Raw genomic sequence first — 25,353 nt, 5'->3', positions numbered from 1 at the left:
GGAAGAAGGAAAGGGACGCGAACGACGAAAGAGTTTTTGTTTTCTCGGAAATCGTTCATCAAAGCGTAAGATATCGTCTCGCAAACGACTCCTGTAATTCGTGAGCCGTAGGGGGAACGTCGGGTGACAAAATTAATGGGGCCCTCTGCTGTCTTGTTTAAAATGACGGATGAACCCCCGTGTCTAATTCTCCGTCATCTCCAGTCGGCTCTGTTTCGCGTGTAATCGGATACAAGGGAAGAACTGGTTCTCACGGAATTTTCGAATTATCCCTTTCCACCTTCTTTTACTAATTTTTTTCAAGGGACGCTATGCTTTAATAGTAAAAGCCTGACTTTCGGTAATACAATATCATAAATCTAAAAAAAATGTCTACATTAAAATTTCTAGCTGCTAAATAACCAATTACTTTTACTCTAAACAATACTTGAACGCCAAAGATAAATCCAAGTAAGTACAGCATACGCATATATTCAATGTTTATGTAAATGTCCATAAAATGCTTGAATACTCCTAGCTTCAATTTAAAATATCTTACTCTGTGCGACGAAGCACTGAAAACTTTCTTCAGAAAACTAATTATATACAGGATACTTTGTTCATTAACGGATCACTACTACCAGCCACGGCTCTATGATGTTATCCTTGCTAATTTCAATCTAATCTCACTTTACACTTTATACTTTACAAGTTCGCAGCCATTAGCTCGCTATTACTCGAGACGGAAGATTTTTTGAACAATCTTTCGTTGCGAGTAATACCGATTACCAGGTCTCACCACGTGGAGGTTGCTGCGACTGGAGACCCGAAGACAGAAGGAATCAAAGTTCCTTCGATCTCCCTCTATATAGAGTATACATACATAGATGCATACTCTACGTAGAGTCAACGAGCTTAATACTAAGTACGAAACCATGGAAATCAAAGAAAACAAAGTCCCTTTGATTTCCAAAGTCTATGTCTGACTCTGCCAAATAATTAATTGAAGTAAATGGAAGCTACATGAAAATCGCGACACGACGCGACCGTGTAACGGACTTACTGAGTCAGTCCCGTTTCTTCTTGATGGATCTGACTCGAGAGAAAGACGACCGACACATCGCTAACACTTTTATTAATAGACAATTCTTTCTTTTTAGCTATAAGTCGGTACTCATCGAGTGAAGTGACCAACGAATGAAGCGTTTTCGAACACATATTACAAAGTCTTCAAGTGTTTCTTCGTTATTCGCGGTTTTCTTACCAAACCTATTATTTGCTTGTTAAAACACAATATTGTAACGACCTTCTAACGCAATGTTGGGTGATTTACGTAACACGATTTCCTCCAGATGACGGATAATTCATCGCATCACGCAGGTCCTCTTGTAATTACATGGTTACACTTCCAACGATGACTCGAAAGTATAGTCTTCGCGTTACGAGCAGACAGTTAACACCTTGCGTTGACAGATTATCTTTAAGCATAACCGAAGAATTTTAATCGAATCAATTTCTTTATGACTGTTCCCTCATTATCGTACTCTTAATCCTCGAGACGCTTGTGACCCTTGTGTCACCACTGATTCTACAACGCGTGATTAAAAAGAAAGCTTCCATTGTCGATTCGTGTGTTATTAAATTTGGATTAAATCGGAGCAATGATTAAGCAATCGATTATTGCATAAGGGTGGATGCAACGAGGGTTTTAATGAATTTCAATGAGCTTCCACGACCCTCCGTTTGCATAGAGGCTTAGCGAAACGTTAAGCGTAAACGGGGAGCCATTGAAAATTGCTTCAACCCCTGTCTACTAACTGAGATCGCGTTCGTAACAGGGTGCATTTCATAGTAGTCATTCTTTGTTTCACGCCTCGAAAGAGCAACGTGACATCAACCGCTGGTCTTATGAGATTTTCTCTCAATTCGTTCGCGGGATTCCCTTTTCAGCTGGAGCAATTTCGCGCGTCTTCTTGCTTTCATTTCGTACTGCAAAGAGCCCTCAGTAATTGACACTTAACCCTACTCGACAACGAGGATCACATAGTCCGGTGGCGTTCATTATTTCAATTTTTAGTCGTAATTCTTTTGTCGTGAAGTGTTCTTGAAATTAATTATTATATGTAGAAAATAATTCTCACAGAAACTCTAACTTTTCTAACCAAAACGAATTCTAATATCCAAATGTTCAATATCTGAAATCGTGTCCTCGTGACTCGAGACACCAAGAGACTTCAGGAAGCAATTAAGACCAGCGATTGGTATCGGTGCCTCCAATCTGGTATTTTCCCATCGAATCCCCTCTTTTTTACATTTTCGTGTCTTTTATCGCAAAGGCCACTGTTATTTAGTTACGCGTGCGCCAGCAATCATTACCATCGCGATACTATAGACATCCTGTTAGGATACTTATCCCTTCCTCGATGGCGTCTTCCGTCCACTCGAGGTTCTTCGGCGAAAAAAGACAATACCAGTTGAACAATGGAGAATCGTGCTGGAAGAATCGTTCTCGTTCTTTGTGTGACACTTGCAACGGGAAATTATGCATCGAGCGCGGAAGTTTCCTCGATGATCGATTTTCGCTCGCAAGAGGATGACCGTGGATCGAACGACTCCGATCCTAAGCCCGTCGTCGGTCTAAACGAAGTCGACGAAGGGGATAATGATTTTCGTAAACCTGACGAGTCGAGGAAACCGAAGTATGATTCTATACGAGTGAGTAATTTTCTTCCGACTGAAAATATATCCTTGTGGATATAGTAAATAAATTGGAATGAATTATCTGTGATTTTATACAAAAAAGCAAATCGTTTGGTATATGTTATTATGTAATATTTGTAACTTCGTTTATAACTTCATTACGTTATATTATTCTCGTTTTAATATACTTATTACGCTTTACTGCATTTAATATTGTAACGAATACAATTTTTTTTAGGACGATTCAACGAAACGACCAGACGTTCTCGATAACATTCAAATCGTCGTCAATGGAAAAGCAGTGGGATCGAACGTCGACGAGTGCCGAAGTGGCGTTTGCAAGGTGTCCGTGTCGTCCAACCGAGATAAAGATGGGAACATCGTAACGGACGTGCATCTCAGGATAATAACGAAAGTCGAGCCCGATCCTAAGATCAACGACATTCCAGTAATCGATGGGATCCATGGCGTGCATTCTCCACATTTTAATTCTGGTTTTCGCCCTTCGAACTCTTTTCATTCGCCAACCCATAGATACGACAATGTTCCACAGGTAAACATTACCGTTTCTAATTAAATATCTTTTAATTATTATCCATCTGATATTAAACTCTATTCTTTATTAAATCATTTGCAAAATTTAAACTATATTTAAGTCACTTGAAAGCGGTGTCGCCTGCAATTCGTGTCGACGCTCGTAACCAAGAAAGTGGACTTGATGAGTTTAAATTGACCAAAACGCGTTGCAGATTCAAACTCGTTATCATGGCGGTGAACCTTGGTATCAGGGTCCAAGGAATTTCCAAAGGCCTCAAATTGTCTGGCGCTCTCATCATCCGGGGGAATCCGCGAGCAGACGATTCCCAAGCTATGGCGGACGGTCGTTCGGTAAACCGGTCGTGGACGATAAAATCGAACCGCCGCTTAGCAAGACCCAAGGCAGCGACGAATGAAAGGCATCGATTCGCGTTTTATCCATTCTGTTTCAATTATTTGTTATAGAGTTCAATAAATATACAAGCATTATCGAACAATCGTATATTTCATTTTCGTTTCACAAGAAGGATATTTCAAAGGAAAACGCGAAGAATTGTACGATCCCAATATTAAATTAGCCAGATAAATCGATAGAATTTACGATTCAAATTTGAGATAATCTAACGGTCACTTAACCGATGGCGATAGTTCTTTCAGTTATCGAGGTACGCAACGATTCTTCTTACGTAGATGGCGAGCTGAATCGTTCTTATTAAATACATCGAGTATTTCTATGGCATTTGGGTAAGTATATTTCATAAGTAAAGGATTAAGAATATTGTCTATAAACCTGAGTTACAGATGATCTTGGTGTAAAAAGGAAAAAGAAAATAAGGAGAAGAAACGCGACGCTTGGTCGCAGCCGTTGTTATAGGTATAGCTCCCATCGATGGTGAAACCTTTTAGTTTGTGATGGTGCGGAACTTGACTTTTCCGTTGTCGTCGACACCGGTCGTCGATGTCCTGTGGGAAATTGTTTTGCCATCAGGGCCAGTCATGCTATTGGAACTGGAACTGGAGAACACTGCGACTCTGCCTCCAGACGGGGCTGGAATCTCCTCGGCGAATCTCGACTCTACACCGGGAACTGCCTGCAAAGTTATGAATAAAACATGGCAAAAATATAATCGTTAGAGGATAAGTGGTATAAAAATGTAATACATTCATGGTGTTTGATGTTAAACAATTAAGGGGACAAGCTACCTTAAGAATCAAAATAATTTTTATTTAGATTTTCTGAACAACTTAGCGAGTCTCTCATCTCAAAGTTTGACATAACATTCTTGAAATATGTATCTTTCGATAAATGCAAAATATAACTTCACTCTTTGATTTTGAAGTTAGGTACACTGTGTACCATCAGAACTTACCGGATTGACGGCCCCATACTGGAAGCCACCACGTGGTCCTAAACTGATCCCAGAAACTGCACTGTGTGCGTCCGGAGCGCTGTTGATCCGATTAGCTGTCTCTTGGAACATCCTATATATACTATCATAATTTTCATCAAAGAAATCATTATTTGTTCTGCGCAATATTTATTCAAAATACTTATGCAGGACAATTTATGCATTAACTATGTATCGATGAAAAATTGATTTCACGTAACTGGGGACTATTTTTAAGCGAGGTATGGTCAAGTTGCTTGCAGCCCTTTTTCAGTTAAAAGCACTAACGATATTCTATTAAAAGAAAAAAAGAATTAAAAATACATCTATCCAAGGTTTTGTACGTACGCTTCGTTCTGTGCTTGAATTTGAGCCTGTTGTTTGCGGAAAAATTCCTGTTGTTGTTGGAATTGATCTTGGAGTCGTTTGAAATGGTCCTGCATTTGATTTTCGAAATTACCGGGGAACGCGAAGTTGGAAAATGGCAGGGCTGTAAATAGTAGAAAACGAAATATTGTCACGAATATTTCGAAAATCTGCAAGCGTGTAGGCACACAAATCATCGTGAAAAATTGTGTGCATCTGCTTTCCTAGACCTACGCGCGTGAAGTGTGCGGAAGGTAATTAAAATATCGCAAGAAAATTTTTCGTATCTTTAAGAAATAATAAAAACCAATTTTTGTATACTCCAGTAAATTCGTTTTCCATTGTTTGAAATTCTCTGTTTGGCGAAACTACCAGCGATCACTTTCAAAGCAGACCAACAAGCACAACCTATAGACATATCCATGTCCCCAGAAACCTTTCTGCGATTTCTAGAAACACACATACGTTCCCAAGTTCTGATTCGAAACAAATCACAACTACTCGGAGCGAAATCTCGATAAATCTTATTCCCACGAAAAGGATGATCTACATCTTCCTCCCCTCAACGCCAATACACCCCTAAAACGCAGCTCGGTACAGCGCATGCATGCATAATTCGTCCCATAATCTCCAGGACGCGACCGTCGAGTTCAAGTTCGCCAGCTCGATGGATATTACCTCCGCTGCTTCCCCAGTCAGGGTAGGAGTTTGGATAACCGGGCGCTTGGCCTCCGTCGTCGACGAACGATCCACGGCTTCCAACCGACGGTTGCCCGTAGCCGAAGGAGCCAGCCGACGCTCCTGCGAACGACGACGACGCGCCGCCTCCGTTGCTGGTCGACGTCCACGCGAGGTTGTTGTTGTTAGCACCTGGTATAGAGTTGAAAGTAGGATCACCGTAGGGGGTGTAAGGCGCAGAGTAGTCCGGGATAAAGCTTGGCATGAAGAACGCGGGGTTTGGGAAGGGTGAGTACGAGGGAAATGCGGGATTTCCCCCAGCCTGGCTTGGTGTCGCGGCAGCCTCTGGGTTGGGCTTCGTTTCGGGCTGCTGAGGCTGTTCCTCGGACGGATCGATGCGAGAGCCGATGGCTGGCGACGGTTTGGTTGATTTTCCAGGATTCGTTGGCTTCTTCGTGGTCGTGTCCTTCTCCGGGGTAGTGGAAGCAGGCTTGGCAGTCGTAGATGGCGGCTCCGTCGTCGCGGGATCAGGTGTCGGACTCGGTTTGATTGTCGTCGAACGCGATCCAGGCGTGGGAGCGGTCTCGGTTGATGGATCTGGTTTGTTCGTGGTGGTAGGACTTGTGCCGCGTGTAGTGGAGGGATCTGCGGTGGACGTGGGTGTAGCGGTGTTTTCGGTAGTGCTCGAATCGACGGACTCCCGTTTCGCTCTCGGCATTCCGACGAATTCCATGCCGCGTGGTTTATCGCTTTCTTGCAATCCATCTTCGCCGATGAAAAGAAACAAAATACCAACGTTCGTGGCGTTAACTGTTCCCAGGGGAAACGTGGCGCTAGCTACTTGCGGTCCATGCGTGCTAGAGACGGTTTGTTACTGGGTGGAGCATGCTTTTCTAGCTGGTTTGCGAGTGCCTCCGGCTGAGGCAGTTCCCTCGCCCCAGTCTCATGCGTGGTGTAAGATAGTAATTTCGACGTACACAGGTGTTAACATGCATTCGTGTTTTCCTTTCCGTTGGGAAGGTTCGATCCGGCGGGTTGCTCGAACCGCGTAGCAATTTGTTACTTTGTCTGCAGCCGACAGGATGTACACGGCTGACGAGCACAACACAAACATGCAGGAAATGCTTCGGGTGATAATTTCACAGATCCGACCGAGAACTTCCGAATTGTTCGTTCGGGGAACCCAACGATGTATACCTCGATTACTACACGCGGGACTCGTGATATTTATGAATAAAGAATTTTTAATTGGCTTTCTTCTGGTTTCATTATAATCAAATAATTGGAACGCACTATTGTAACGTTGCAGGAATATTGCCAATATTACAAGAATATTTCAGCAACGTTGCAACATTGTATTTTCCGTTTGAAGAAAAAAATAACGAGTGAAAAACATCATTAAATTCAACCTCGATCCATCGGAACAACAAATCAGACAAGTATAACGACACCAGAGAAATATCTCTTATAAAATCATGTCGAGTGGATACTAAAAGGTGTCTCCAAATGGTTCATGCTTATCTCAGAGACTGAAACCTGAAATACAGAAATATGTGAAGTCACCCGAAGGTCGACGAGTCTATAGCTGAATTTTTTCTTCCGTCAACTGCGACAGCGTAGCAAGCAAAGACCATCCCATTTAGGTTCTACAGAGTGAAATTATTTCGTTTAAAACGAACGAAAGTAGATAGTTTCGAATTTTAATTATGACTATCTTTGAAATACTTTATAAATTAAATGCAAACGCGCGTTGAACATTTTTTGAACAAATTAATCTCTCTCAAATACCGTGACCCGTAACCGTTACTGCGTCTGAGTAATTCAATTTTTAAATTAGTTTATATTCAAATCAGTATATACTGCTTGGAAGACTATGGAATTATCAAGAGAATTAAAGTCCTTCCTTTTTGTCGCGGAGCATGAAGCGCGAGATAAAAGCCAAGCAAGTGGAAAGAAAGTATCTTGTTAGAGGTTAAGGTAGAAACGAAATAAGGTCAAGGTTCGGAAGCGGCGCGACGAATTATCATCGCTACATGCGTGACCACATGCATAAAGTTTACATACACAGACGTGAGTGCACTGTAGGAGTGACGGTTAATGTTTAAACGCGCGATATTATCGATTATTGATTTGCCGCTCGTACATCGCGCACCCATAGGCGTGTTATACGTACAAATACCGTTTCCGAAACGCACACGTTCCTGGAAATGGCTGATTTTATCGTCCAACGAGCGCGAAGCCACAACGGCACAATCGGTCGAAAATTTATTAACATTTCTCTGTCAACGTTTCGCAATTATTCGGAAATTTCTGAATCCCGTTGCGAGTCCGGTTCAAATCTACGACGCGAAACGTTGCGCAACTTATTGTCGGATTCGATTTTTATTTTCCTCGACTTACGCAACGGGAGACGATTCTTTTTCAGATATTCGACGACACCTTCGAAACCGTCGAGCGATTCTACGAACTGTATGCGTATACAGAGAGCACGGCGAAACGTGTTAAACGAGGGAGTGCAATTGCAAACAATAGCCCGGAAACTTACAAAGTGTGGCGTCAGGATTATATTTAAAACGATTCGGGATCGAGGAGTAAGTCAAATAGTATTCAAACAGCCAAGTGGACCTTCGAATAGTATTTGAGTAATAAAATGTACACTCGACTGGTATTCAAACAGTGAAGTATACTTTCGAATGATATTCAAATAGTAAACTTTATTGTCGAGTCTTTAGACAGTCAGATACGTATTCAAGTAGTACTCGAGTAGTAATTAAGTAGTAGGCATAGAATATCCGGTCAGTCAAGTAAACATTCAAATAGTATTCTAGTAATCAACTTCATCATCGAGTAGTATTCGAATAATCAAGTACACATTCGAATATTATTCAAGTCATCAATTCCACATTTGAGTAATGTCCAAACAGTCAAGTACATATTCGAATAATCAACTCCGCACTCAAGTAGCATCCGACCAATCAAGTACATGTTCGAATAGTGTTCGAATTACCCACGTTCACCGAATCGAATCACGGAAGCGTGCGAATAATCGAATAAAAAAAATCGGCGAGTGCTAAATCCCCCACACAAAAAGAAGAGTGCATCGTTCAAGTGCAACAAATTCGTGCATATTCGCGTGCTAATAGAGACTCCGGCGTATCCGTGATAGTTATAACGCTACTACGCAGCCGTGTGTTCGGTGTGTTTACTCGACCGAGTACTCACTTCTGCGCATCCTGTGAAGTGGTTCCGCCAAAGATCCTACGATGCCTAATAGCACCAGCAGTGTCACGATCTTTATATCCATGTGAACTTGATTAATGGTTGACAATTAATAATCGATAATTAATAATCAAGAGTGGACGTGTACGATGTTGATTATCACTACCGAACTCACGAATGATCTTGTCGTTGGTGGAGTTTGCACGAGAATGACTGACTCAATCGCCGTCTCCGTCATCTTATATAGTCTTGGCTCGTCGCTGCTTCCTCACCTCTGTTCGCTTCCGTACTTTCCACGTGCGAAAACTTGCACGCCGACGTGAAATCGAAAAGCCTATTTTGCAATTTGTTTCGCGATCTGTGGACGATCCTCTTTCTTATTATTATTCATAATACTTTGGGCCCTATGCATTTCAAGTACGCCTCCAGGGCATGGTCTGGTTCAGGTAATTGCTCGTGCCACTTAGAGGTCTTTGGACAGCTGCTCTTGGGTCGGATCGTAATTTTTGTTTTCTGTTTCGAATGAGTAAGATTGAATTTTAATGTACCTTCTTCATGCGTAAGGTACGAGTCTCTCGGAAGTCAAATTGTTTAATTTCAATAATATTCAGGAAATGTTAACTCGGTGTTTGTATCGTTTCTTTCTAAAATTTATTTAACGAAACGTTCTACGTCTATAACATTTTCTGTGCGAGGGAATAATTATTTCCACAGAACTTTTTAAACGTAAACGTAATAACAAAAGTGAAAAATTGATCATTTAAAAAAAATTGAGGTTAATAGGTCCCCCATTAGGTTATAAAAAAATTCTGAGAACCAGTTCGAAGAACAAACTGTCAAAGAAGCTAATTTTCTTGAACTAATTTTTAAACGGAACACTGATGTCATATTAATTATCTATTCGATCGGTTGTCTTCGTTCTCGCAGTCATATTATAATACCAGCCTACAGGTAGCTTCGGTTATCCGATCAGCAAGTTCGATGGATGTTAATGAGACACTTGTCGATTATAATTGCTATTTCATCTGTATGTTCTTGTAATTTAATTTTGGTGTAGCTTGTTCGTGATTTGCTACAATTGTTTCCATCGAAAGATCGATCGGACACTTCGCGCAGTCATGCGATTGGATCGTATTGATCTGATCTACTTGACTCTTTACACTCGCTGAATCAGTCCAAACAAAAACACTGATTTAAATTAACCTTGTACGACAAACTGCTGATTGAAGTGCGGATTTTATGTATTCGTGGAATTTATTTTCCGTGTGTGAGTATGTAAGATGTATGTTAGATGTGTGCAGGACATTGTTTGCCAATTAATACAACATATATATATTCATGAATTTTTATAAAGGTTAATTTAATATTAATATTTATAGATTGTCAACAAGTAGTCGTGCGACTGAATAGCGCAGAAGTACAAATTAAACCAAGTATTTCCCACTTCCTCTTGCCCATTAGAAAACCAAAAGGAAAAAACCGTTACGCGCAGTGAACACATGCTCACTAGAAAATTATCCGAATGAAAGAGTTGTTAAATTCCCATTGAAGACGTGTTTACCGTGCATACTTGCGTTTTTTTTCGTTTGCGTTTCCAATACACGAGAGACACAAGGAAATCGAGCTCACTGTTGAATAAATAATTGTGTAAATGTTTTTTTTTTTTGTGCACAACTAGTGTACATACTTTGAATTCCGTTTATACGTTTCTTAATTTCATGACAATTTTTGAACAATTTATGAAGGTGAGATTTTTCAGGTACTTCTTCAATCTATATTAATATGTTACTATTTAATACTTTTTCTTAAAATACTTGTTCACTCAGTTTTTTATCTATTTCTACAAAGGACTGCTAAGAATTAATACCAACTTTACATGCAACCTAAATAAATTAGTTCGATTTAAAATTTATAAATTTCGAATCGTTTCTAACGAATTTGGTGCAAGATCAGCGATTCGCATTGACTTTGCACAATGATCTAATAACCTTGCTATCGTTACGTCTTATGAGCTAGAAGTTCTCATTCTTATCGTTGTATTTAGTGCAATTCTCGCATCGTTGTCACGATAACCTCGCGATATTAAGGAGAAAAAATATAAACGAATAGTAGGGGAAAATTTATAATTATTCAATTGTTTTGTTATCAATTAAGTTTAAAAATCTTTCAGTTTCTGTTTGTTCCAAATTACGTAAATACACGTCCCTTAATTATAGCGAGGTAGTATTATTTACCTTTCTGTCTTCAGGTTTTAAATTCTATCTACAGTAAAACCTTGATTATTGCAGGAATCGGGGATGAAAAATCCTCCATTAATCGAGGTCTTCGCAATTACCAAACAAATTATGAATCTTTTTATAATTCAACATGGCTGGTTGCGTAACAATACGTTTTATAAATATTATTCAAAAAGTTAGATTCGCGAAATGACAGACGCATAAAAATGTCAGTCAATCAAGAGTCCCGTTTAGTCCTCTTGGGAATATAAATCATTGCTTGCGTCACCGTATTCGACGCCATTAAGGCATCATTCGGTCCAACCAGAAGTTCAGTCGTCTCTTTTCCTGGTTCCTTTTATTTGGTGGCATGCCAATGACAAAACCATTCAAAATCTCTCCCAGATGAACACGGTTGGAGGCCGAATACAAAATAAAACGTAAACAAACTCATTTCCATGTCTTTTTCCTCTTTCGTGGGACAAGATGTAATAGTCGAAACGTTTTAAATAAATTAACGGTTGATTTTTTGGACCGGAAACTTCTAGTTTCTATTTTCAATTATATAAAATAAGAGAAACGTCGTTTACGCTTTCACACTTTTCGTAAATCTCTTTCTGGAGACGCAGAATAAATTATTCAAATGTTACGAAGTATGAATTAATTTTGTATTCGTTGTTACCGGCGCGGAGCCGCGCTTCTGGGATAAATAATAATCGGTGCTTCGAAACGTAATTGTTCCCACATCCTGCTTCGAGTGGCTATCGATCAAGGATAGATTGTGTCTGTTCGTCTTCCTTTTTCTTCATCGAAAAACCAAGACGAGCAGGAATCACTCGAACGATTCGATCGATGAAACGATTAATTATTGGGTAGCAAGTAACAAATTGATACCTTTTGCATTCACGTTCGCAGAATCGTTAATGGAACGAAATATTGTTGCACAATTTCCGTGAAAATAAACATTCATTGAAATTGAAGGAATGTATATCGGGAAATGCACATATACACAGAAATTTACTCGAATCAAATCCAACTGTTTCATTTTATTACACTTTGGGATATTGTACAGAAATATTTTTGAACTGATATTGGAACGACTTTATCTCTGATAAACTTTCTCATTTTTTTTTTTAAATGCCATAAACGTGTTCGACATTGGTAAACATTTTCCTCTGGGAACATTGAAATGGTTGCAGTTCCATTAATTTCGAGTAAGCAGTTCGATTCGCAGCAGCTCGAATCAAAACATACGGTTTACGTAAATCCTTGGTCGAGCTGGTGCTAGATAGATTTGTTGCCTCTAAACGGCCGAATGACGCTGCTGGGGAATACCCAATCGCGAAAGTTGATTACCTTCTGCGTATTAATTCCCGGTGGCGTTGGACGGCCGCTCGTTCCATTCCTCGGAGGCGTCCATTGTATACGAGGTACATCTGCCTCTCGGGTTCAATGTCAAGTAGGGTAACCTACCTGTGGCCTAGGTACGTGAATCGCGACGCCACGTCTACGTGTGCTCTTTCTTTAACGCCGCCTACAACGATGCGCTCACCTTCGTGGTGGGATCGGCAGACTTTTTATCGCTGGAGCATCGTTAGATGAACTCCGATCGAAATTGGATCTGGGGCTGTTCGAGTACAGTTTAAATACATTGTATTTATGTGCGTTGCTACTTGAATATTAAATTCGCATATTAAATTCGAATACTGCTACTCTGATACTCTTACTCGAAATGTACTAATCTAATATTCCCACTCGAATGTCGCTATCCAAATATTTTCCTTCGAGTGTCGTTATTCAAACATTCTCATACAAAATATTTTCTATGATTAGCATCGATAGTGAGTCACGCGATACGATCGCGCAATATTTCTCTGTTGATTGATACCGAAAAACTGTTCAACGTCATCTATATAATCTACTATGACATAAATGTTGTTGCAAGTGCAACGGTGCGCTCGAAGTGCAAGTGCGCACGAAACTAAAACATTGAATGCATTCAACAAAATTCACGACACGAAGAAATTTCCGTTTGAAGGACGAGCTGCGTTTGCAGGTCTGGTGAAAGCTGCCATGTATGCCAGGGCATAATTATGACCTTATCTTTAATGGACCTTAATATGCAAGCGTTGAAAGCTAGGACGTACCGTGATATACAAATTTAATTACACAAATTTTACGGATAATTAACCTTGAACAAAAAAAAAAAAAAAAAAAAAAAAACAAAAAAAAAACAGTATTTCAGGATGACGTTGCAGTTGTCCGGGCATGACAATCGATAAACTTCAGATTTAATCGAAGTCTAGGGTTTTTCCCATCTCTGACCGATACTGCGTTTCAGGACAGTTAGCCTAAGTAAGTTAGATATACGGGACTAGGTTCCTACGGTCGTCTGGAGACTTTTACGACACCGCGGAACCACGAGGGAAAACAATGCCCACCAGGTATGTTCTCGAATAGATAACGGCCAGTCAGAAATCCTCGTTACCTGGGCTCCTAATGGGTTCGACGTTATTGGAACCATGGTGTTGCAAAGGTATATAAATTGGTCATTTAGAGGGTAGAAGCTTCAGTAAGGGTTTGGTTGTTATGCGACGAGGAACGGAAAGACTTCGAATTCATCATGCCGAGAGTGACAGTTCTTCTATTGGTTTTTATCGCGCTACAGGGCTATGTTGAAGGTAATTTTCTTAATATTAAACCCGTCTTCCATTTATTCTTAGTAGATTCAATTGTAATATCGATTTCGGGGTGCGTATTGTACGTCAAATTTCTTTTAATTTATATTTTTATACGATACAAGTATCGCGACGTGCCAAGAACATTAAAATACACCTAATTATAACCGTCGGATAGTTTGACACCGTAATATTCAACGATGCAACCGATAACAATGAGTAACGCGTGTTTTTCAAGAACGGCACCCATGAATCATTCGCGTGGCTGGCTAAAAACCAAGAAACACGTTTACATCACCTAATAAGTAAATGTAAAATCGATTATGTTATGATCGATCGTATATTCCAATGATTAAGTGCCGCGATATGTCTGCTCGACCGACAGTTCGTGGATATTTAATGACGCACGTGTAACTTTGACAGGCCTCGGGTCACATCTGTCGCCAGTGGCGTATTACATTGTTTTTTTTTTTTTTAATTGATTTTTGGCGAATTGTTGCTCAGTGATTAGTCATAAAAGTCGATTTCTTCACGACGGTTAATATATAATAGCAATCCAATCCAATTTGTCAAAAATAGTTTTCAGATTATTGTTTTGGAGTAGAAGAGTTCCTCTTTCCTTATGTAATTTCTTTGTTATTTTTTTTTTGTTCGTGTTCTGTTTAAACTCCATTTTGGTTTCGTTCCTATAGAATTATAGTCCGTCACTGATTTCAACCAACAATCACGTACAATTCGACGAGCGGAATTTTGGATTTAATTGGAGTCATCGCTACGTTAAGATCGGTCATTAGCGCGTCGTTGGCGTTAAGAGGTCGGGACAAAAAATATTTTAAGGAAGTTCGTATCCGTGAATGACTCAACGCTAATTGCCAGCCACGAATCATAGGGTACAGCGTTGAAAGTACAATCCTCTTCAAAACTGGGACCATCCATGTCATACCACTTAAGGAGCCACGGCATTAAAATTTCTTTACAAATCAAAAAATACACAAAGTTTCTAGTTAAAGGATTTATGAAAATATATCTTGTTCGTCTGATTAAATTCCTTATTGGTGCACAGCTGTGCCTGTTTCAAGTAACCCACTCTGGAAGGACGATAACTCGGTCGATATTCAAACTCGTCGAGGTCCAAGGACATTGGAGTCACATCCGAAGGATTGGTCACAGTTTTATCCGTCCTGGTGGGTGCCATCATTTTCGTCGTTCTCGAGTTCGTTCAAAGACGAGGACGACTACGACTACGACATGGCCTTCTTGAAGAGGAGAATCGTAGCACTGGAGACGTCCTACAGGGAACTTACTGAATCATTCAAACAACTCATGGAAGGTAACGTCACTGATTGCTATAACGAACGGTCTTCTAATAAGAATATTCTAAACAAAAACGATTGTTCCAACAGAAACTAAGAAGGCATCCTGCAACGCTGCGTTGGCCCAAGAAGTCAGCAACGAGAAGACTGAAGAAAGGCCTCAAAATGTTGAGATAGGAAAGGAGAAGCCATTAGACAGCAACACAGGAAATGCTCCCTTAATGCCAGCAATCAACGATGAGGTGATACCAAAAAAGCCTCAAAATGCAGAAACCGAAATGAAGAAACCACTGGATGGCAGTACAAACGAAATTCCCTTGAATCCAGTAATCAACGATGAGGTGACCCCAACAAGGCCTCAAAATGCAGAAAACGAAATGAAGAAACCACTGGATGGCAGTACAAACGAAATTCCCTTGAATCCAGTAATCAACGATGAGGTGACCCCAACAGGGCCTCAAAATGCAGAAAACGAAATGAAGAAACCACTGGATGGGAGTATAAAAGAAATTCCCTTGATTTCTTTAGTCAGCGACGAGGAGATCCAGAGAAGGCCCGAAAATCCAAAGGATGGGGAGAAACCGTTAGGCAGTAACGTAGGGGAGGTTGAAAAGGGGAACATAACTGAAAATACGAAGAAAGAACAATCACAAAGCGTTCCCGAGGGAACGAATGGCGACAGTGCAGGCGTGGTTGCAACGAACGTTGATAAAGGGACCACGCTACCGTCGAAAGTAAACGAAATGGTGCCACCGACGCGAAACGACGATACAGAGGCGGTCGCGTTGGTGAATGGGGACGAGGTGGATAAAACGATGCTAGAGGACGGTGAAAAGGCTGGGTCGACGATGAAGCCTGGACGAGTGGAAGCCTCGGTTGGAATGGAAGAGCCGGCGGAACCGCGGGTCGATTATGTGATGGAGCTGAACGCAGAGCTGGAAGGTCCCGGAATCGTGGCTGACGTGGGGAGTGATATCGTTTTCGATCAACCTGAGGAAGCGATTGATACCATTGGTGGGGCTGCTTCCGTCGTCGATTTCGCAGGAAGTGTGGATGATGGCGTTAGTGTCGTGGACTATTGAGAATTGTGCGAACACTATAATTCGGGGACTGTTCGTTGGATTTTTCTAGACTTGAATGCTTGAAACACTTGGATGGATGGATGATACTCGAGTACTATTCGAGAACTGACTGTTCGAATACTACAATATCGCAGTAGTATTTGAATACTTGACTATTTAGATAATTGTTCGATAAAATGACTATTGTAACTATTGTAACGTTATTTAAAAATTTCCGATTCTTACAAAAACTATTTGTATTTTTCTGCAAGTATCCTTTTTACCCATAGATTTCCGTTATTATTATTATTACTATTATTTACGAATCCAAAACTGCATGAAATCGAATCGACTCTGTTCACCGAAAAACACATTTCTTTTCTTTTTCTGCGAGCAAGAGTCATCGAGTGATTGTAACTCCGTTCGTCGAAGAGTATTACGTGGATGGACACGCGTTGAATACCAATAAGGACTTTAAGGTCATTCGTACTTATTAAAAAAGGGCGGAGAGTTGGCACGCAGGAGTCAGAACGCTGTTAGACATGGCCAGGAGCAGCCTTTGCATCGTACCATTGTGTTTCGCGTCGTTAGTCGCGTGGGCAGGTAAAAATTATCACTTAAACAATCTAAAAATACGTGTTGCAACCTCGTTCGCTAAATTTCCGCCTCGTTATTCGTGTGACTTCGTAAGACGCTACGTTCTGTAATGGAAAGTGCACAGTGATTGTCTCAAGGGAGATTTGGCTTCGAACCAGTTAATAAAAATTCAAAATTAAATGTTCCGTGTCGGAAAATGAAAAGTCTGTAAGCCTGGAATTTATGGACAATAAATTTTTGAAACGTTTGTTAACAAAAATAGTGTATCGTCATATTTAATTTCGATGACGTTCCCTTTAAAGGGAGAACTAACCGTAATATGCGAGGAAGACTCTGCTCTAGATGTGTCATGGGGAAACTTGTCTCATTCCGTAGATGGTCGCGCTCTTCCCGCAGAAGAAGATGAACGACGATGGAACACGCCGCCGGAGCTCATTCCAGAGCAGGTCGTCAAGAAATCCGACATGAAGAACGCACGATTATTGTCTATTCCGATCACAGCGAACATCAACGTGAACGCGGGAAGCAATGCGCACTCTTTGGGATTTCAAGTGGGCCCTGAAGGCTTCGGATACTCTGAGAGCAGCAGCTTCAACCAACAGTACGTTTTTATCATCAGAGCCTAGAATAGGACTATTCCGATAATCTAATATTCGTAGAATATTATAATTTTATTATTCAAGTTTTTAAATAGCCAAGTACTTCGATAGAATTGAAATAGTCGAGCATTTGAATAGTATTCGAATAGTCAGGTACTCCAATAGTAATCGAATTCTCTAGTCGAAGTTACGCGACATAGAAATAGACGTCAGTTGGTTCGAAAGAACAGAGTTTCACGAACAACGAGCCACACTGAAAGTGATTTCCTGTGATACGTCAAGGCCACGGACATCGTTCGAGTAAGAATGCCATACCGTTAACACCATGACATTATACCTGACAAGAATTCAGATATCCGCGGTGTATCGGATGACCTTAAATGTTAAAGCCATAACAGTGATACAATTGCAATGATCACAATTTAATGACAGATATTAACAATCTCCTCAAAACAGCTGTAAAGTTAACAATTTCCGAATTTTGAAAATCCTTTAAGCATAAGTCGGAACGTTATCGCGAAAACATGAAATAACTGATTTGTAAATTAAAATGATAGACTGTTCCTTCTAAAGTGATTGTAACTAACAAAATTATTATTTTTTCAGGGCCGTTTCGCAAAGTCAATCGCTGTCGTTCGTCGCTGGATCGTCAGGTGTTGCTGGCGCTGTGAGCCAGGCAATGGGCCAACATCGTCCTGTTCTTGGCAATCAAGGACACGTAAACGGTCAATCGTTCGGTTTTGGTAGCGCAGCTGCCTCTTCGTCTGGAACCGTCCAAAATGGTCACGCAGCATCTGTTGCCTCTTCTTCCGTTGGTTCCGTGCACTCTTCCGCCTCGTCGGGCGCAGGAACCATTTTAGTCTCCGAAGGAATGCATATCCGGTTTCCGGAAGGCCAAAGGCAACCCATTTGGACCAACATTCGTCCAAATTATAATAATAACGGTAGAATCCACGAACTTCGTATTTTCATTGTACTGCATGATCATCTTCACTAGACGCCATGTTGAAAACCAAAATATCCGTGGCCTGATGTTTATATATGACAAACTTTTGAAACGTTTATTTTAATTCATTCAGAATTTAATTCTTTTCAATGATCTCACTGAATCGAACCTTTCAGTGATTCTTTTTTAATAAAAATTCATAAAATTTTGTAGGTCCGCAAGGTACGCGTGCCCCAAAGTTGAACATCAACGTAGAACCGCAACGAGAGCAGAACTTCGAGCCAATTCTTCAAATTTCGACGCAGCAAACACGGCGGGGAAACGATAGGAGGCCAACAATTCGTATACAAAAATGGCACCCTACTTATAGGTCGTACTACGACGATGTACATTTATGAAACAATATTGGACAGTAAAAATAATTGAAAAAGTTCTATATGATTTTGCAACAGGTTAATTCCTATTGTTTTAATTTTATTTTTAGTTGAGCTTCTGTTAGCTTTTATTTGTAATTCGTTGGACCAGTCCAATGTTTATATTGGAGTACGAATTAAACTCGCTACGACATCTCCAGAGGAATTGTGGAGCTTTTATATGAACCGGACAGTACAATCCTGCTTTATCGACGACCGATGACTTTATCTACGTATGGTACCTGCTATTCCATCGTGGTTCATTTTCCATTGGAACTTGAATACCATCAGTTCGGTTCAGTCGTTTATTGAAGTGATCAGCTTTTTACAATTGACAAAGCTACTTCACTACCACTTTCTCTATTTGTTTACATTTCCATATTTCTTCATTCGACATGCGTCATACATGACTCCTGCATTGTTTTAATACTGTTTGCAGTATCTCTTACTTCTCATCTATTGGGTACCCTCTAGCTCGGGTACCTCGGGGTTGCTAAGTCCGTACCGTAGCTTCAAAAAACACCGCTACAGCTCCTGAGAACTTGCATACCATCCTGATGTATGGCGTGTAAAACGATTGTGTTTCTCATTATTTCCGCTACGCTAGGCACATTCTCACAAGTATAATTATTGTTTGCAAGTATGCAACGTAGTCTCAAAGATAAACTTATCGCTGAAAAAGAGCCACTTTTGTTTTCTCCAATATTAGATTTACAAGAAACTAAAGTAATTTAAAGTTTTTTTTTTTTTCATTTACCATGACTAATTGTTCTGTGAAAAACCTTTGCAAAAGTCATTAAATTATTACCCTACCATCCACAACCACGTGTATGTTATCGATGGACTCCAAATGGTCACATTAATTAATTTATTTACTTATGGCCGTCTATGTTCTAAGACTTTTAAAAATCCCAGTCGATTGGTAGGGAAACCGTTCGCGTGAGATTGCGATGCTCGTATAACACGGAAACCTGAGAATCGGGAGGTATACGTTCACCAGTCGGATTCAAGGACGTGACAGTGACACACGGATTATTCTTTGTCAGCGAAACTCGCAAAAAAGTATACCTGGGGCCAATTAACACCTATCAGCAACGGGAACCGTTGAGCTGAAATTGAACGATGCAGAAAAAAAAAATGTTTAATGAACTCTTCGATAGGGATTTCCGTCATTTAATTTATAACAAACGTGTAGCTAGAAAACGGGTTTTGTACATAGATCTCAACTTCAGAATAAAATATTGATATGATGCGAAGACTTGCAACATCGGATTTTCTTTTTTAAGAATGAATGTATCTTGAGAATAGATTTTGGCTGGATTAATTATCCCGAAAGAAACAATGGAAATGAATCATGTTGGTCATTGGCTTGTAGGGTATATTTCACCTACCGGAAATGAGAAGTTGGAAATTCTGAGTAATCCGTGTAAGCGTGGACTAGCTGCATTCAGACACGTAAATAATCTGATCAAATTGCAGATACGGGAAACCCCAAAGTTCGAGATCTCCTCAATTATCTCGCGCAGGTATTATTTTGCTGGATAACTTGGAAATTAACAACTAGTCAGAGCAAGATCCCACCATTAAAATGATCAGAAATTATTCTATTCATTTTACATTCTACATTGGTTCTTTGCGGTCGAATTTTAATCAAACACAAGATTTTTAAGGATTTATTCGATATTACATAATCATAATTAGAATACCTAGGATGTCTAAGATATTTGATATAACTATAATTAGGATCACAATTAAACAATCACGAAACATGTGATCACTTTTTAATTTAAATAAACGTCCTATATTTTTAAGGAATCTTGTGATCAATACGTCGTTACATGTATTCTTTCATAGTGTACACTCATAGTAGTTAATTTATAGGATGTGTGGAAAAATACAAACGTCATTACCATCAGAAAAACAAATTATATTCCATAATTTTTGCAATCGATGTAAATCAATGAAGCGTGATTCGTTCAATTATCCTCAAACAAAAGAAGATGAACGATGTTTCGGGAAACATTTTAAATATTCATAATGATAACAACTCGTATTTAGAAGATTGTCTTTAATTTTGTCCTAAATCTAATCTTTAAAAATAAAGATATATTTATGTTAGGAAACTTTTGTTTGATCACGTTGAATTTGAATAAATTTTTTACGTGTTGTCAACTGGTAGATTATCAAATTCCTCGCTAGTCATAGATAGGATTTGCCTCGATAGGCCAAGGTCGTGATAGATTAAAATTCTGAAACAGCCAACAGGAAAAGAAGACTGTAGTGACTGGTCGGATAGCTGGGAGACTTATACGCATCGCGCGAAGCAATGATCTCACCTTTTTGCTTAAGATCGCCCATGAATTATCAGCCTAGATCGAATTGAGTCATAAAGACGAGACTTAGGTACGTGAAACAATTCTCCTGGCGTCTCTCGTTACGGCTATTTCTGCATCGTCGTGTAAACAAGAATACTGTCACCGATGTTGGTAAACCGATAATTCATCGTGGACAAGAAACAGCTTAGTATCGTTTCGGTTTGGTTTATTTAATAATTCTGCAACGTATGTAGAATCCGAAACTCATTGGTCGTGTTTCAATTTTTGTTTTGAATTGAATAGTACAAGTTTCGTCCAAAGAAACATTCCTCGATCGAGGTGGTTGTAAATTTAACAATGATAATTATTAGTTACATAAAATTCATTCATTCGAACAATTGCATACGCGGGACAAATTGATAATTACACTTGTTATGCCTAATGACTTTATTTTCCAGCATCGTCTCGTTTGCTGATATAATACATGATCTCAAGATAATTAACTTGATAAATTGAATGAAATATACCGCGATCTCTATAGTTCTAAATTATAAAACAAAAAAAAAAAAACGCGAGTTCAGCGGCTTCAACTATTCTCAAATGAATCACGGTGGTTAATTAACGTTGCCTTATATAAAATTAGTACAAACTTCTTCTGATCTTGAAAAACGAGACACTTTCACTGAACAGATGTTTCCCTGTTTTCCTTATTCAGAACACGCGACAAAAACTACTTGCTCCACTCGTTTAACTCGTTGACATCTTTAATCGACTTTTTTCAATTATTATCAGCATATTTGTGCACGATATGCAACAACAAGTTACCCATCGCGAGCAAATAGGAGATAAACATTGCTGCGGTTTGCAGATACATGAAAATGGATCTGACGATGAATCGGTTGGCGAGACACTTTCGAGATCGTTGAATTTCAGATTTCGTTAATTTTCTTTTTTCGTTTTTACACGAATACCAAAAATGCGAAGATGAGACGACGGTAAACATCCGTCGCGACGGTAAATAGCAGAGTGATGGATTTGCGTTACTCTCAATGTTGCATAATGGCATTAGAATCGAAGGTGTGCAAAGATCGATGGCTATAAAAGCGACGACACAATGGATCGAAGCACAGTGCAATCGAAGTGTCACCAAGCTCATCACAATGGCTAGCAAAACGTTGTCGAACCTGAAGGTTCTGTCCAGTCTTCTACTTATCGTCGCCATTTCGGCTCTACCGACTCCAGGTGGAACAATATTTGCATATTATTTTATATTTAATGGATAATTCTTTACTATTGACCTTTCATTTCATTTTTTTTTGTCCTATTAACTCGTTCAGTATATTCCACATTATTGTCTTTCTTTTTATAAATTCATAAATTCATTTTGTACCACGGAAAATTCATGAAAACGATCCTCTTTGTTGAATTCATATACAACTCCGGGTAGGTATTAAAATTGAATTAAAATTGAATTCGAGGAAATAGTTTCCCGATTGTACCATTCATTTGTTCCATTAACTAATTAACTACCAAATGATTTCTTTTTATATAACCTCATGTCTATTAGCGGTCTACGTACAAATATAAAATAATTTATCCATATATGATGCAATTTTCAGATTCAAGTGAAGATCTAGCAGTTGATCCCATAATTGACGACGACGTTACCTTGGCGACTGACCTGCAGCCTCCCCCGAAACCTAACGATAGCGAGTTAGTATTCTACGTGGTAAATGTCTATGGTTCGAAAAATTCCAGTGACGAGTCTTCGGAAGGCAATCTCGATACCGATCTGATCGAGAAAGTACCAAGATTGACAGGTGACTAAACATGAATTATGCAGTTGGCATCGTTAGCCTTCGGTTGCCATTGCCAGTTGTAGTAAGCCCAGAGAAAAAAAGAAAATCGAGAGTTATGCAACATTAATTATTAAGAAAGAATTGATACGAACAGTGAATTGTATATGTATAATAAACTTTGGATATACTGTCTAATAGATATTTAATATCGAATTGATTCCCTGCATGAATTTCATTTCATTTTATTTTAAAGAGGAAGTTGTTTTCTTGTTATTATAAAATGAACCTCGAACAGGCTCAAAGGCCACCACGTTCGTGGTCATCGAGCTCGACGACAGCGACGAGGAAACCGACGACCCGGTGGATCTCGACGACTTGGCGTTCGGTCTAGAAATCATAGACGGTTTCAACGTGGAGAAAATCGAAAAGAATGGCGAAACGAGTCTACTCAAAGTGATCGCTTATGACAGTGGTGATAACGACGTAGAATCCACCAAGTCCAAGCTGGAAAAGATTGCGAAGGGTCGTAACAAGAGATCATCCTGTTCCATGTGTAAATTGAGTTTTAAAACGCTATAGTTCGTTCGTTCGCTATAGTTATCGTGAAAAAAAAGTGAAAACAAAAAATGGGTTTAAAATCCCTTCTTCCTTGGTGAAAAATAAATTACCATAGAATCTTTAATCAAAACTTTTAGAACGACTCTGACATATATGTATAAGAGTGTTATAAATATATGCATAATGTTTCAAACAATGTATTATTTAATTACATACTTTTAGCATTCCACTCCCCTCCACAAAAAAAACCAGTATCTTGGTTTACATGTTAAATTTGAAAATAAATGTAATCAAATCTTCATTGAATCGTCATAATCACGCTTTTCTAGCGGTGATCTAATCAATGAGAGTTTCATGAAGTTCAGTGACTTCAAGTATAGTCGACTGACTCACGACGGCATAATTAACATTTCCATATACAAATTTAATACAAACGAGAAGAATACTTTCACCCAACAGATGTTTGTCATTTTTCCTTCTTCGGAACACGCGAGATCTACTTATAGTAACCATTCAGCTCACCGACGTCCTTAATCGACTGTTTGCAATCACAGTCGTTATACATGCGAGCGATGTACAACAGCAAATTGACAATTGCAAACAAACAGGAGATAAACATTGGGCCGATTTGCGTCTACATAGAAATGAATCTGACGATGAATCAAATGAATCCGACGGTGAATCAAGCGAAACACTTACAGAATCGTTCCTCGTAAACTTTCGATTTTCTGTCATGGATCGTGGCAAACGGTATCGAGTGGTTTGGTAATTATTGCTATCCACTTCCATCGCCGGGGAAGGCAACGATACTCGCTTCAGCCTTGGGCAACAAAATGAAGTGCAACGGATTCACACGGACGGAACAACGCAATTGTCAATGATTAAGGAAAAGATGCTACGAAGTGTTATTATACTTACGTAGCTCCGCATAATAAACTTGTAATCGTACACGGTAATTCGTATTTTCTTCTCAAGAGATATTAACGATCATCGACAACGTTCCGCAATTATTTTACGTGTTCCCTTCCATGAATGATATTTTTTATCGCTCTTTGTTACAAGGAACGCGTCATATTTCCTTGGAAACGGTTACAAATTATGTAAATCGAAAAGAATTACAAGCCCGTTTCTTGATTTTTGGTTATTGTGCAATGTTACGCGCGAAGTTTGACGCGGCAGAATGTAAACATTATTTCCAAATTCATTAACACTAAATAAAACAGCTCCATCTACCTAGCACTACTCTTCTTCACATCGGATTTCCCAAGAAATCCCAAAAGTGACGACCAAAACCATTCGAGAGCGTCGTAATTGAAACCACGCTGTCAACAATTATTAATTATCATCCTTCTACCGAAGTTGACTTTCTTCTCCGAAAGATCGTGTTATCTATCGCCACCGCAAAGGGCAAACTCCACTCAGAATATGCGTATTAACCGCAGAAATCGGTTAATTTATTCGAGGAATTGACAGATATTTTCCTAAACGATACGTTATCGATATAGTTCACGCGACGTCTCCATAAGTCATACGTACAGTGCTTCCAAGTTAAGTTGCCGAGTGTCTCTCGCTTCACAGTACATAGTAATAAGATATCACAAAATCACTTACTTAGCCCTTAAATTTGGAAAATCAGGCTTCTAAGGTTGAAGCAACTTAAAAAGAAAATTTTTCGATAATTATTCTCTTTGTCGTTTGCTTTCGTTACTATTACGTTTCTTTCCGACGACTTTTCGATAGCCATTCGTTGCTAACCGCGTGGCCAATAACAAAAATACTCGACAAATCTGATTCGACGACAACTTAACTCGGTAGCATGGTGTACGTCCACTGTACGAACACGATATCTGTTTCAGTTGTCAACGGTGATCCTCCAACTGTCGATTTCGTCGTCTGCTCGGCCACTGATTGTACTCTCTTGCGTTTCGTCGAAACGGGCGTAATTAACGACGGGCGAACCGTGCTGAACGTTTATTGCGAATTCACGTCAC

General features: G+C 39.6%; 5 protein-coding genes and 1 long non-coding RNA gene across 8 annotated transcripts; 4 read left to right on the top strand and 2 right to left on the bottom strand.

Annotated features, from left to right (window-relative positions):
* Positions 1-2,426: 2,426 nt before the first annotated feature.
* On the top strand, positions 2,427-4,050 carry LOC128895567 (uncharacterized). The gene is made up of 3 exons (XM_054158288.1): positions 2,427-2,694; positions 2,918-3,232; positions 3,429-4,050. Exons 1-3 carry the CDS (start codon positions 2,461-2,463, stop codon positions 3,630-3,632), a joined length of 753 nt encoding a protein of 250 aa, XP_054014263.1. The 5' UTR covers positions 2,427-2,460; the 3' UTR covers positions 3,633-4,050.
* On the bottom strand, positions 3,703-9,091 carry LOC128895551 (cell surface glycoprotein 1-like). 2 transcript variants are annotated; one of them, XM_054158252.1, is made up of 5 exons: positions 8,871-9,091; positions 5,649-6,413; positions 4,953-5,094; positions 4,587-4,707; positions 3,703-4,307 (listed from the first exon to the last, which is right to left on the bottom strand). In XM_054158252.1, the coding sequence occupies exons 1-5, from the start codon at positions 8,950-8,952 to the stop codon at positions 4,119-4,121; spliced, it is 1,299 nt and encodes a 432-aa protein (XP_054014227.1). In that variant the 5' UTR covers positions 8,953-9,091; the 3' UTR covers positions 3,703-4,118. The 2 variants fall into 2 exon arrangements, with proteins under 2 accessions (XP_054014227.1, XP_054014229.1); XM_054158254.1 differs by having other exon boundaries at positions 4,587-4,698.
* A 2,921-nt stretch (positions 9,092-12,012) lies between these two features.
* On the top strand, positions 12,013-16,640 carry LOC128895550 (myb-like protein V). Of its 2 annotated transcripts, XM_054158251.1 has the most exons (4): positions 12,013-13,527; positions 13,641-13,764; positions 14,825-15,091; positions 15,165-16,640. In XM_054158251.1, exons 2-4 carry the CDS (start codon positions 13,707-13,709, stop codon positions 16,154-16,156), a joined length of 1,317 nt encoding a protein of 438 aa, XP_054014226.1. In that variant the 5' UTR covers positions 12,013-13,527; positions 13,641-13,706; the 3' UTR covers positions 16,157-16,640. The 2 variants fall into 2 exon arrangements, with proteins under 2 accessions (XP_054014226.1, XP_054014225.1); XM_054158250.1 differs by having other exon boundaries at positions 12,013-13,764.
* A 17-nt stretch (positions 16,641-16,657) lies between these two features.
* LOC128895563 (uncharacterized) lies at positions 16,658-18,713 on the top strand. Its single transcript, XM_054158277.1, has 4 exons — positions 16,658-16,738; positions 17,108-17,333; positions 17,938-18,275; positions 18,491-18,713. The coding sequence occupies exons 1-4, from the start codon at positions 16,678-16,680 to the stop codon at positions 18,673-18,675; spliced, it is 810 nt and encodes a 269-aa protein (XP_054014252.1). The 5' UTR covers positions 16,658-16,677; the 3' UTR covers positions 18,676-18,713.
* A 148-nt stretch (positions 18,714-18,861) lies between these two features.
* LOC128895582 (uncharacterized) lies at positions 18,862-24,921 on the bottom strand. The gene is made up of 3 exons (XR_008461819.1): positions 24,062-24,921; positions 21,027-21,244; positions 18,862-20,939 (listed from the first exon to the last, which is right to left on the bottom strand). It is a non-coding gene; the product is annotated as an uncharacterized LOC128895582 (long non-coding RNA).
* Positions 22,087-23,558, top strand: LOC128895568 (uncharacterized). The gene is made up of 3 exons (XM_054158289.1): positions 22,087-22,247; positions 22,625-22,825; positions 23,100-23,558. The coding sequence occupies exons 1-3, from the start codon at positions 22,097-22,099 to the stop codon at positions 23,381-23,383; spliced, it is 636 nt and encodes a 211-aa protein (XP_054014264.1). The 5' UTR covers positions 22,087-22,096; the 3' UTR covers positions 23,384-23,558.
* Positions 24,922-25,353: the final 432 nt, after the last annotated feature.

The sequence above is a fragment of the Hylaeus anthracinus genome, unplaced genomic scaffold, assembly GCF_026225885.1.
Source record: "Hylaeus anthracinus isolate JK02 unplaced genomic scaffold, UHH_iyHylAnth1.0_haploid 5, whole genome shotgun sequence".
NCBI classification, from domain to species: Eukaryota; Metazoa; Arthropoda; class Insecta; order Hymenoptera; family Colletidae; genus Hylaeus; species Hylaeus anthracinus.
This window is presented reverse-complemented; position numbering and strand designations above follow the sequence as displayed.